This window comes from Danio aesculapii, chromosome 19 (genome assembly GCF_903798145.1).
Source record: "Danio aesculapii chromosome 19, fDanAes4.1, whole genome shotgun sequence".
NCBI classification, from domain to species: domain Eukaryota; kingdom Metazoa; phylum Chordata; class Actinopteri; order Cypriniformes; family Danionidae; genus Danio; species Danio aesculapii.
The window spans coordinates 12,407,314-12,421,523 of record NC_079453.1 but is presented as its reverse complement, the minus strand read 5'-3'; the positions used below and the strand labels follow the sequence as shown (position 1 = coordinate 12,421,523).

At 34.3% G+C, this 14,210-nt stretch overlaps 1 protein-coding gene across 1 annotated transcript; it reads left to right on the top strand.

Moving 5' to 3' along the window:
* The first annotated feature begins 7,224 nt into the window (after positions 1–7,224).
* On the top strand, positions 7,225–13,997 carry ccdc106b (coiled-coil domain containing 106b). Its single transcript, XM_056480324.1, has 6 exons — positions 7,225–7,346; positions 9,742–9,840; positions 9,921–10,127; positions 10,210–10,356; positions 13,101–13,313; positions 13,396–13,997. The coding sequence occupies exons 1-6, from the start codon at positions 7,256–7,258 to the stop codon at positions 13,710–13,712; spliced, it is 1,074 nt and encodes a 357-aa protein (XP_056336299.1). The 5' UTR covers positions 7,225–7,255; the 3' UTR covers positions 13,713–13,997.
* The last annotated feature ends 213 nt before the right edge of the window (positions 13,998–14,210 follow it).

The window sequence follows — 14,210 nt, the reverse complement described above, 5'->3', positions numbered from 1 at the left end:
TTAAAACAAGTTTATCATCTCAGAATCCTTTTTTTATGATGGATGATATTTATATGTAAAAATAAGTATATTTTTCACGTTTCTTAATTCATTTTTTAGATGCTAATCTTATAACAAGATTTATGAAACTGGATTAATTTACAGTTTAAATGCACTTTTGTAATTAAACACTTTGTGGTAAAATAATATGGTGAGCACTTCGACAAAATTGTAGGAATTATTTTTGGTACATCAAAAAAGTGGATATGATCACCATCCAACAAGCTCATCCAACAAAGATTAGCTCTTAAAATGTCACTAAAATGCATAATTGAATGGCAAATTAGGTGAATAACTGCAAAAAAAGGTTAACTTTTTTTTTAGAAAAAAAGAACCACCCCTTTCAATAGGCTGGCTGGCCTGTTACTTGAAAAAATTTGGGTAAAATTACTGGATTAATACTAAAGAAAATGAAAATAAGTATAAAATAAATAAAGTAAAAAAATTAAAATGTCACTAAAATGCATAATTGAATAGAAAATTTGGTGAATAACTGCAAAAAAGGTTAACTTTTCAGAAAAAAAGAACCACCCCTTTGAATAGGATGGCTACTGGCCTGTTACTTGAAAATATTTGGGTAAAATCATTGGATTACTACTTAAGAAAATGTAAATAAGTATAAAATTTAAATATAAAATTACATATCCAGCTAGATTATTGAATATTTGATCTGAGAATTTTCAATTGATTGATTAATTGATTGATTGATTGATTGATTGGATAGTTTTATTGTTGATATTGTTTGCAGTTTGATAGCAGGCATATTTAGGGCTATTTACATTGTAAAAAAAAATTACTGGAGTATATATTTTTAAATACAATTTCAGTCTGCTTCAAAATGTCATGTTTGATTCGATGCATTACCTGCCATTTCTTTGTGTTGAACTACAAGATTTACAATTTCTGGGTGCAATTTGTATTGTTGCTTTGAATTTTCTTTCTTTTTTTGGTCCAAATGACTACACTGTAAAAAAAAACCTGTTGCTTTCTGTTTATCTACAGCTGTGAATTGCATTATGGGACTTTATCTCAGCTCTGACCACTTTTGATGTTGAAATTCATCTCTACGGTTTAACAAAGTGACTTTTATTAACATTTTAGTACTTTGAAATAATATAATGTATAAGAAATAATATATAGAAAGAGAAATAAATCTGTAAAATAACAGAAAATGTACTGGCAGTTTATTACAAGGTTTTTGTACCGTAATATACAACATCATCCCAGACAATTTATCTCTTTAAACTATTAAAAATGTTAATAAAAGTCACATTTTCCAATTTTTAAAACTTAAAGGTTGTTGGAAAACAGAACAAGATCTCATAATGCAATTCAAAAGCATAAATAAACAGGGAAAGCACAAATCTGCTAATTTACAGATATTTTTAAAGCCTTCTTATAATGCACATGGATGTTTGAAAGCCATTTTACAACAAAACAAGAGCTGTTCTGGTACAGATTTGCTTGTTTTTAATCTGCATTATACCTTTTAAAGCACTGGAGTTTCTCTGGGTCATAAATACATCCTGGCTGCCTTTTTCTGATCAGCTTATAGGCTACCTAGTCTGCCTCGACCTGCATACCTGGCCTCACACAATCCCTCAACTTTTACTCTATATTGAGAAAAAACAGAAATAAACACGACTGTAAGGAACGTTTTATAAGGAGGAAAACAATAAGAGCACAGCAGAAGGGAAAGGAGTAAAGCCGAGACTCTGCGAGCTGTTTCTTTAATGACTGGCATCCAATTAATTATGTCCTCCTATAATTAATTAAGTGCAAACCCAAACAAGACATCAGTTTACTCTAAGTGCTCCCCCAGTGGGGATGTCCCAAGATCTTATCTACCGTGACTAATCTATAGTGACTAAAGCCTAATCTGTTACACTTCAGTATGGAGACTCGTTCTCACTTTTAACTAATTGCTTACGTGTTTGCATAATACACACACATTAAAGGGATAGTTCACCCAAAACTGAAAATTCTGTCAATGTTTACATGTTCCAAACATGTTTGACTTTCTTTCTTCTGTCGAACATGAAAGAAGATATTTTGAAGAATGTCAGAACCCGGTAGCCATTGACTTTCATAGTATTTCTTATGCAATGAAAGTCAATGCTTACAGTTTTTCAGCGTTTGTCAAAATATCTTCTTTTGTGTTTAACAGAATTTAACTCATAAACGTTTGGAACCACTTGAGGGAGTGTAAATTTAGATTTTCAGATGAGCTATCACCTGAATGCTTTTTACTCTGAATTCTAAATCTAATTCTAAATCTTTTAATCCTATACCAAATCTTAACTGAAAAATTACCTAAATAAATATACTGTAAAAATGCTGGTTATACAATCCTTTTTGTGTTGGGACAACATGAAGAAATGAAGTTACTTATTAGTTTATATAAATTTAAGTGGATTGAACATAAAACACTTTTGTTCCTCCTCCCCCTCCCAAAAGATGGCTACATTGTGGTCATAAAGGGATGGACATGGTCAGCAACAAGGCTGTGGCATTGACATGAGTTGCCTTTCTATCAGCTTGAACCAGTCTGGCCATTCTCCTTGTGAGCATTTGCGCCCACAGGACTGCTGCTCACTGGATATTTTCTCTTTTTCTGACCATTCTCTGTAAACCCTAGAGATGGTTGTGCATGAAAATCCCAGTAGATCAGCCGTTTCTGAAATACTCAGACCAGCCTGTCTGGCACCAACAACCATGCCACGTTTAAAGTCACTTAAATCACCTTTCTTCCCCATCCTGATGCTCAGTTTAAACTGCAGCAGATCATCTTGACCATGTCTAAATGCCTAAATGCATTGAGTTGCTGCCATGTGATTGACTGATTAGAAATTTGCGTTAACGAGCAGATGGACATGTGTACCTAAAAAAGTGGCCGGTGAGTGTATCTGCTTAATATAAAACAATAACTGGTGTTTTCCTTAAGGACCAGTATCGTATTTATCAGTTTAACACCTTTACCTATTTTAAAAAAAGAATGAAAAAAAGATCATGTAAATGTTTTTCTTTCATTTATGGGAAGTTTAATTACCAGTACTGACACAAATGTTAGTATTTTAGTATTAAAACATTTACTTTACTTCTAGCAAACTAACTTTTGGGTGCACTATTAAAAATGTTTAAAAAGTACATATTTGTGTTTGCAAAACATGTCTTGGATAACCAAAAAATGGGAAAATCCTTTGCTGCTCTTTTCTGAATAACAGTACAAACTTCTAATAAGACTCAATGTGTATTTAATTGATGCAGTAATGAATTTACAGCTTTTTATTTTAACTATATTATTCAATCACTAAATTATTTTTCTAAAAGCTAAAATGTTGCTTTCAATTGTATTTTTGTTCTATTGTTTAGAATTTTCTTTTTTTTTCATTGTGTGCAGGAGGAAATTGTGTCAAAATCTCTATTAAATGACCTGTGGTTTAAAATATATATATATATTTTCTAAAACTTCTGTCGTAAGTACTATGCACACCATTTTTATGAGCTATAGACTTCACTCTATTAAAGTTTCCAAAGCAGAGTCTAGACTAAAGTGCTACAGTGTAAAATGCCTTATAACATGTTCAAATGATTTTAAACATGTTCAGTCTTGCAGTTTTTGGAAGAAGGTAGTTATATGATCTTAGAGACGTGGGACGATAACCAGTTTCAAGGTTTACTGCTGTTTGAAAAAAGTCAGTTTTAAAACCGCTAACATTTTCTGTTATACCATTCCTATGGTATATGTAATTTTTTATGTGTTTTAACGACTTTTATTTATGTCTAGCACAAAAGGACCCTCCACATTAAAAGCTACTGCTCAGCACACAATTCAGAAAACATTTGTGAAACAAATCGCTTATACACCAACAACCATGCTATAGACCTGAACAGTGCAGTGGCTTACCGTATATCCAAAAAAGAAAGATATCCAAAGATTCCTTTTCAGGTTTTAAGAAATTAGTGTTTTTGAAAATAATGATGACTACAGAAGCCAATGATTAAGTTCAATTATTTAGCCTGACATGTTTACGGTTCCAAAATATATTGTGTTCAATAGGGACAACAGTTGTTGGTTTTAACCAAGATGATTCAATTAACATATTTTAAAGCACTAATCACAATAAATCACAAATATTTTATCCAAAGTAATCATAATCTTAAACCAGCCCATGCCTAATAGCCACAGTTCCAGCAAGAAACAAGTTTTATTTTTTATTATTATTATTTTAGTTTGTTTGCTCCTAAACAACCTTCTATGATATCTTCATAACTATTTATTGATTATTGATTTATTGTATTTGAAAGCAGCATAGCTCAGTTTCAAGCCTACTTTTCTCGCATCAAGTGTAAATCTTCCTGACGCACTCAAGTCTGCTCCACACAGAATATGCCACTTTTAGACCACATGTGCTAATAAGTCCCAATCCCATTAGAAGGCTTAAAACAAGAAAAGCCCTCAGAGATCAAGTATAAAACAGGAAAAGACCCTGGAGCTAAATAAAGCCCTGTGTTTTTGTGTCTCAGACTAACCGTAAGCTTCTTTTTTTGTTTACTGGAGACACTTTTAGACTAGACAGAAATAAGTTGAACAACTTTAAACACTCAAGATTTAGGCTATAATGAAATACATTAATATATAAATCAGTAAAGCAGCCTTATATTGAGAAAAAAAGTCCTCTTTACTTTACGTTGTGCTAATGTTTGTTCCATAAATTGTCATTTTAACTGTATAATCATAGTACAGGACAAAAGAAAAACATTTTTGATTACATTTTAACAAGCCAAACCCCATTTTACTCATGCTAAGGCCATATGACCTCTAGTAACTCCTATCATGATATAAAAGGTTCATCTTTGTCTCCACCTAGAGATCATATGAAGTACCAATTTGTTTCCTAAATAACAATACTGACTATTGTACATGGTGCATTTTATGTGCTGTGAATGAATTGTTTGAGAACTAACTTAACAGAAAATAAACAATGTTCTTGGAAAAAAAGTTGCCCAAAAGAGGTCAGTTGGGAAAAAAAAAGATAAACACACAACATGTAGAAATGTTAAGACTACAGTACTGTAGAATTTCTTGTAACAACTAATATTGTAAAGTTATATGACACTTGTTAGTTTAGTATCTTATCAAACTGCTAGGGTAGAATTATATTATTTGTTTACATGATTAAAAAGCACATATATATATATATAGTTTATCTGTCAAATCTCATTTTGACAATACTGTTTTTCTTTGAATGTCCAAATCTGTACGCCAAAAAGAGTCACATGTCCAGTTATGCGCACCATAATTTGTTCCCAAATTGTTCACCCTTTGTTGACACGATGTGTGTATATTTTCCTGCTGAGGTTGCGGGCCAAACGGTCTACGGCGTTGCCTATTCCTCCCATATCCTTTTGTGCTGCCATTCCCTCAATGTTACCACTGTACCACATCACCCAACCGCCAAGAGACATCAGAACTAACAGAGCCCCAGTGTAGACAAGAAGGTCCCCGAAATCTCTCCCCTTCAGTTCCAATGGCACAAAGAGCCCCAGAAACAGGGCAGTAAAGCCAAAAATGTCAAAAATAACTGCAAAGCCCAGGGCAACTTTGCAGTGTTTGACACCGGAGCACACCATGGCAGCTGTTAAAGACAAATACACAGGAATATTTAGTTTTTGTTAGATCATTTATGAACATAGCATAATGCTGATTAAAATGACAAAATACCACAATGTAAATGAGAAAAATACAGTTTTCTATAATACCACAACACATACTCCAAACAGTGCTGATATTTTGCTAAGCCACTTCTTTTGCAGTATAAAATATATTCATAAAGATAACTTAAGTGGCCAACATGCCAATAGGTGCCCACCCTTTGCAAGAAAATAACCATGGTTTACTTCAATTTTTTAAAAAAGCACATAGTTTGTTGTTATAAGCAATAGTAACCACAAATTCACTTCGTTGTTACACTAACCATAGTATTTGTAGTAAAACTGTTGTTATACAAATAGCAGTCAATCTGCAAAAAAATCGTGTTTACTACACTTTCGCGTGGTAAAAGCATGGTCAATTTGCGTAGGAGAGACCATCAACACTAAACAATAGACAGTATCGTCTGCTCACAGAAATAACACGAACACAGACAACTTTTGAGGGTTTTATCAATCTCAAATACATTTTAAGTAAACTTACCTCGATTTTCGGAATCTTTCCTTCACAAAAACAAAGTAATCATCGCATTGCAGGTGTGGCTGAGTCAGGTATGGCCTAAACCTGTTTGAAGCTGCTTCCGCACTTACACCGACATGTTGATATTTGACACCACCGGAATGTGCCGTTTTCATTCAGAAACAGACTCTGACATGTTCGATATTTCTGTGAATTACAACAACTTTACCTAGAATGTATTATATTATATATTTGTTACGAGACAGAACATGTTTGAAGACTTCTCAGTTCTCCGTACATAACTGCTGGGACTGATTAAAAAAAATAAAAATAAACTTAACTTCAGTTTACAAAGTAAGTTAGGCCTACCTCTTGTACTTCAAAAGACTTAATAATTACATTAAAAGACAACTGAATAAATAAATAAATAAATAAAGCAAGATTTCCAGTCAGTCAGAGTACATCCTAAAATCATTTTATTTATTTATTTATTTATTTATTTATTTATTTATTATTATTATTATTTTTTTCCTAAAATCAATTTATTTGGCAACACGTTTGGCGTGAGCGCGCCGTACATGACAGACGAATTGCAAATGGATAAACTCGCTCCGTAGTATTCCGCATTCAGTCAGTCCAATCCTCATTATATAGCCATCAACAAGCAACAACCAATCAACAAGAGGACGCTTCAATCCCATTTGACGCTTACCAAACGAGGTCTTGTAAGTTGAATTTGTAAATAGGTTAGTTTATTAACCCTTATTAATGCTTGCAAGCATTATATCCAAATAGTATTTTAATATATTTCAGAAGTTAAGCCCCATATGAAACAGTCGCCTGTTTGACGGGGCTAGGGAGACACAAGAAAATTAACTAATGTTTAATTAACTACCTGTTAATGTTAATGACTAATTAACTACTTAGTTGTGCTTGGTTGTTATTAATTACACGCGCCGTGCTCCGTGTCACGCATTTGCACGTTTTATGTGTTTGGTGTTGGTTGGGTTTGAAGCTGTTTTTTCCTCCTTTTTGAGCGAGTTCATGTTTGGTTGCAGGTTTGTGAATATCAGGCAGGTCCGTGTCACTGATGTCATCATGACGGATGCACAGAGAAGCACAAGGAGCTCCAGAGGTCAGATATTACTAGCCTTTCAAATGTTTTTAATCTGATGTTTTGGGTGAATAAAGCTGGTTTCTAGCTAGTTTATTAAGATAAAACTAGCTGGTTATTAGCTGGTTAACCTGCCACTGTCATATTTGATATACAAGTCATTATGGTTAATAATATATTAAGGTTCAACTATTATATAGTGGGAATATAGAGCTCACACACAAAGAGGACGTTTACAAATTGTAAATTACTAACTAAATATCCAAATCACCTACATAGGCCCAAATTGGGCCAAAATGTGCAGAAGTTGTTGTTATTTTGTTGTTAAGTAGTAAGAATAATTTATAACAGCTTGTAATGTTTTTTTATAACAGTTTAGGTGACAAGTTGCATAAAATGAATATGGAAATGATTTATAGGCTTGGATACTTTAGTAAATAGGACTTGCTTCAGTTCAGTAAATGTTGCTTTTGGAATTTACTAACAAATTAAAAATAAATGATTATTTAAAATAATTAAAGCTTTAAAGGGGTAGTTCACCCAAAAATGAAAAATCTCACTATTCAAGTGGTTTAACACCTTTATGAGGTTCTTTTTTTTCTTCTGTTGAACACAAAAGAAGATATTTGAAGAAAGCTGGAAACCAGCAAGTAACCATTGACATCCATAGTATTTGTGACTATGAAAGTCAATGGTTACAGGTTTTCAGCTTTCTTCAAATATCCTCTTAATGTTCTTCAAATACCCATAAATATTTGAAACAAGTAAAAAGTGAGTAAATGATGACTTAATTTTAATTTTGGGGTGAACTATGCCTTACAATGTTTTTTGTGCTAAATTTGATTTAATTTGTATGTTTATGTGCGAAAGATGGATTCACTATTAGGGACAGCAGACATATTGTATACAACATATTTTCAGCAGTATTTTAGTAGCATTGATATTTTAGAGGCCTTACAAATGTGTGTATCAAATATGATACAGTACAATTTATAGGGTAAAGATGGTCTTGCAGTTTGGTCCAGCTAAAAGCAAGCTACCAGCCGCTTGATTTAATAATGCTGCCTTTATATTAGGTTAAATATTGTTCCCTCTTTTAAAGTTGGGATTACAAGCTTGTAGTTTTGCTCTTGAAAATAATCTGAATCATGGAGTATAAAATATTTTAATTTGGAATAAAATGTAGCATTCTTTGACAACCAATTAACATTCACCACACTATCTAGATCATATACAATCAAATTCACTATGAAATAGACTTTAAATGTAAAATTTAAATGACTGTTCATAAATTATACCATTAACTGTCACCGCCACTTTTTGAACATAGACATGAAAATTAGATTAAACTTGAATGCCATTCTTCAACTGCATAGATTTAAGTTTGGTCTCATTTTAAAAAAGACAGATGTCAGATTGTAGCTGAAGTGTAAAAAAATGTAAACAAGTTTATTAAAACAAATGTTATGCGGTTTTGTTTATGAAAATAAATAATAAAATAAAAGTATATTTTAATATAATATTTTAAATATGTATTTTACAAACAGAATTTTGACACAAAATCCCAGCTAAACTTCTGAACAAATTATATTCCATATTTGAATTTGATATATCAATAAAAGCTTTCAGTAAGATTTTGTTTGGCTGCAGTACCAGACATGACCACCAGATGACATACAGCTTCCGTTGGTGACCATACAAGGGCGCCCCCTATGTTTTGAGGATTTTGAACGATTTTTTTTTTTACTTTGGATATTTTTAAAGTTGACATAACATTCTATAGTAGTATAAGTAATTTGGTGGCGTTTAATTCAAATTTAACCTCTATGAAGCATCTAAAAATGCAAATGTGGATTGCTGTAGCAAAGTAATGTTTTAGAACTCTAAGCATCTAGAAAGTGTAAGCTTTCATATGATATATAGTTGTGATTGTGAAAATGATTGCTTTGTTTAGACTAAATTATTATGGCGTGATCAGTATTATTATGGGTGACAGTAAATGTTTAATCTATTACTCTTTCTGCGTAAACCAACAACAAAACAAAGAAGTGGTCAAATTTTTATTCAGAAGTCTTAGACCTATCCAACGATATATAGTTTGTCATGATTAGATTAGTATTTAATTGATACGGTGACGTAAACTTAAGCGGTCCTGGTGGTGGGACGGTGACAGTTACAACTTTAAATGAAAAGACAAGGTGATGTAGCCGTTATGGAAAAAGGCTAATAAAGCTTATAAATACCACTCACAGTTTTTCCTCAGCCAGCTTTAAAGTTTATGTTCTGCCCACTTTAGTATCTATTGTATCAGAATGATCATAATATCTTAGTAGGAAATACAACTTGTGGAGTTTTTAATGTTTCTTCTTTCCGACTAAGAAACGTTTGCATTTTTGTTTTTGTTTTTTTAATACAGGTTTGAAGAATGAAAATGGCTATGAAATCTCCATCCCCTTTGAGGACAGCAACCTGGATGATTCTGGTTTCTATAGTCCAAATGACCACCCGTTTGATGGTATTTTCCTCATCCATAAGATTTTTAATTATCACAAATGAGCACTACAATCTGTGTTTCGTAAATTTGTGCTTCTGCAGAGTCTGCAACGGGTTCAATTCCTCCTTGCAGTCCATACCTTCTAATCACCAGCCTCCGAGCTCAACTGCACATTTCACTGGAGAAGAACTCCTGGCTCCAGAAACGCATTGAAGATCTGGAGGAGGAGAGGGACTTCCTGCGCTGCCAACTTGACCGATTTATTTTCAGCACCAAGAGTCGGGAGTGCAATGGCACTTTGGAAAAAGGTAGAATTAGATTGTTCTAGAGCAGAGTTGTGTCTTGTAATGTGATGGTTAGTGAAGTGTTTTTTTTTTTTTTTCATTAAAGAAACTGAAGCAGAGCATATGCAGCAAGCCACGGGTCAGAAGCAGCCTATCAAGCTTTCCAGAAGGAAAACATCCACTCCTTCATCACCCATGATGACACGCTCTGGAAAAATCCCTGTTCGCAGCCAAAAGCGAAGCAGAAAAAACAGCTAATGAGCTTTTTATTTTCTAAGTATAGACCAGGAGGGATGTAAACAAGAACAATAGCCCCAACGTATTTCCTGTTTTACATTTTTAATTTCTTTAACTTTCGAGAATCCAAAAATAGCCACAAATTGATAATGTTATGAGAGCTGTTTTAGCGTTAAGTTATGATTGAATTACCTCTTGTTACAGTTATGAAATAGTTTGATAACAAGCAGGAAATGTTCATGGACCAATGACATGACCAGATTGAAATGGTCTATAGCAAGGATGTCAAACTCAATTCCTGGAAGGCCGCAGCCCTGCACAGTTTAGTTCCAGCCCTGCTTCAACATGCTTACCTGTATAGGTTTCAAACCAGACTGAAAGACTAAATAAGTTTGATCAGCTGTGTTACAATTAGGGTTGGAACTAAACTGTGAAGGGCTGCGGCCCTCCAGAAATTAAGTTTGACATCCCTGGTCTATAGTGTGGTTTACAATTTTTTTTTCATGAGCTTTTAATGCATTTTATATCATGAGCTTCATTTAAATTTAAGATAAAAGTTCACTTTAGGGGCCTTTGCATCATATAGGTGCTTTTTCACAGTTCCTAGAAGGAATGGTGGAAGTTTTTTTTATTATTATTTGTATGCAGGAACTGGGAAAGCTTTAGATTCTAAAAATGCCATTTAGAGGAATTAAATTAGCTCCTACTGCAGAGCAGGATTTAATTCTGCACAGTAGGAACTATAATGATGTATGCTGATAGGGTGAATATTCAATTTCCATTTGTCATGAAATGCATGACACACAAAATCACAGCTCTAATAGCAGCATCCTCCATACTCCAGTTGTTGATTTTTGTTGATTAGTTCTCTGAGAAACCGGCTTGGTGGCTAGCTCTTTGAACTGAGTTCTTGTAACTACCCAGTGAGAGCCCAGTTTCTTTTTATTTATTTATTTATTTAACCAATTAATTTTCAATTAAAATTGTTTAATGTTGAAACCTTTTCAACTTTTGCCACGAGCAACGGCCCTAACGAGACTCGTCTGATCCACAATTTAGTTCGGCAATTCTTGACGTCACTCTATTCAAAGTAAATGAGGAGGGCCAACGCCCCATTGATTATATTATTTTATTTATTGAAAGATTCTGTTTTTGTTTTAGTTTTTTAAAATATTTACAGTTGAAATCAGAATTATTAGTACCCTTTTGAATTTTTATTTTTTTTATTTTTTAAAATTTTTCCCAAATGATGTTTAACAGAGCAAGGAAATTTTCACAATATGTCTGATAATATTTTTTCTTCTAGAGAAAGTCGTAATTGTTTTATTTTGACTAGAAAAAAAAAAACATTTTAAAAAAAATATATATATTTTTTTAAACAATTTTAAGGTCAAAATTTTTAGCCCCTTTGAGCTATATTTTATTTCGATAGTCTACAGCAGTGTTTTCCAACCCTGTTCCTGAAGGCACACCAACAGTCCACATTTTCAACCTCTCCCTAATCAAACACACCTGAATCATCTTATCATAACATCAGAAGAGACTCCAAAACCTGAAGTTAATGAGTCAGATAACAGAGACATCCAAAATATGTACTGTTGTTGTGCCTCCAGGAACAGGGTTGGAAAACACTGGTCTACAGAACAAACAATCGTTATACAATAACTTGCCTAATTACCCTAACCTGTCTAGTTAACCTAATTAACCTAGTTAAGCCTTTTAAATGTCACTTTAAGCTGTATAGAAGTGTCTTGAAAAATATCTAGTAAAATATTATTTACTGTCATCATGGCAAAGATAAAATAAATCAGTTATTAGAAATGAGTTATTAAAACTACTATGTTCAGAAATGTGTTGGGAAAAAAAACTTCTCTCCGTTAAACAGAAATTGGCAAAAAAATAAACAGTGGGGCTAATAATTCAGGGGGGGCTAATAATTCTGACTTCAACTGTGTAAATATATATATATATATATTGGGGGTGGCGCAGTAGACCGTGCTTTCGCCTCACAGCAAGAAGGTAGCTGGTTCGAGCCTCTGCTGGGTCAGTTGGCATTTCTGTATGGAGTTTGCATGTTCTCCCTGCGTTCGCGTTGGTTTCGTCCGGGTGCTCCGGTTGCCCCCACAGTCCAAAGACATGCGGTACTAGTGAATTTGGAAGGCTAAATTGTCCGTAGTGTATGAGTGTGATTTGAGTGTGTATGGATGTTTCCCAGAGATGGGTTGCGGCTGGAAGGGCATCTACTGCATAAAAAAACGTGCTGGATAAGTTGCCAGTTCATTCCGTTGTGGCGACTCCGGATTAATAAAGGGACTAAGCCAAAAAGAAAATGAATCAAATATCCAGCATAATTTTTTACGCAGCAGATGCCCATCCAGCTGGAACCCATCATTGGGAAACATCCATACACTCTCATTCTCACACACACACACGCACACACGCGCACACACACACACACACACACACACACACACTTATACACTACGGACAATTTTAGCATACAAATTCACCTGCACCACATGTCTTTAGACTGTGGGGGAAACCGGAGCACCCAGAGGAAACCCACGCGAACATGGGGAGAACATGCAAACTACACACAGAAATGCCAACTGACCCAGTCGAGGCTCAAACCAGCGGCCTTCTTGCTGTGAGGCGAACGTGCTACCCACTGTGCCACTGCGTCGCCTATTAATATCATTATTATTTATTTTTATTGTTAATAATTTAAATGGGGTTTAAAACACGTTTTTTTTCACTCAGGTCAGGAAGAAGAAGAAGAGGAGGTGATTGAGGAGGAAGAGTATATAGCGGAGGAAGACTATGTGGAAGAGGAACAGCTCATTACAGATGACGACGGTAACATTTCAGAGGATAAAACGTCACGTAAAAGTTGTACAGGCAGGCTGAGTGGCCAAATGAGGGTGAAACGACGACGCGTCTTCCGTTTCGCACGAAGCATGGAAAGACAAAGGGGTGAGAATTCTTCATGTGTATTTTAAAGCATCTTTTAACACTTAAGTTTAGTTTGCAATAATTACTACCATTTCGTTTGCAGTAAAAGACCCTGCAGGTGTTCTTCTTCGCTACAATAAGATCCTCGTGACCTATCAGAAGCTGAAGAGCATGTCAAGAGCCTTTCAGGTCCACGGGGTTGACAGAAACACCGTCGCCTCCACTACTCCCATTGCTGAAATGCTCTTAGTTGCTCCTGAGAAGATGGCTGAGGTCGGGGAGTTTGATTCCTCCAAGGAGAAACTTCTGGATTATGCCAGGCGCTGCTATAAAGCTCTTGATGAGGAAGCTCATGCAAAGGTGCAGACCCTGAAGAAGAATAACCTCTTGCTGCCCATTTCCTACAGGTTCAGGCACTGAATTTCCAAAAAATGTGTTGAAGTTTAAACACTGAACTTTCATGGGCTCCTTTTTTTCTACCTCAGTTATAAATGACGCATTAGGAGTGAAGTCCCAACTACAGTTATTTATGCTAATTCTTCCCCAAAGTGGAAAAGAAATGTAAGATAGTTTGTCAGCCACTGTATTTGAGGGGTTACCTTTTCTTGTTTTGTGTATATGCTTAAGTTTCTTGTTGTAAACTTTGGACAATTTACTTTTTGTCCAGGTAAGGTAACACTTCGGTTTTGTATACTGACCACACTTCATGCTAAAGGGTGTTGATTTAAAATAAAGTTCATCACTTGCAATTTAAATTATTTTCAAACTTTCTAAACTTATTTTAGAGAATTTCTAAACCAGCTTTTTGCTGTGATTTGATTCTTCAGCCAATGCGTAAATATAATAAATAATGCTTGACTGTAATAAAACTTTTTTTCATATTTATTCCATGTGTATTGCCTGTATTAATAACACAAA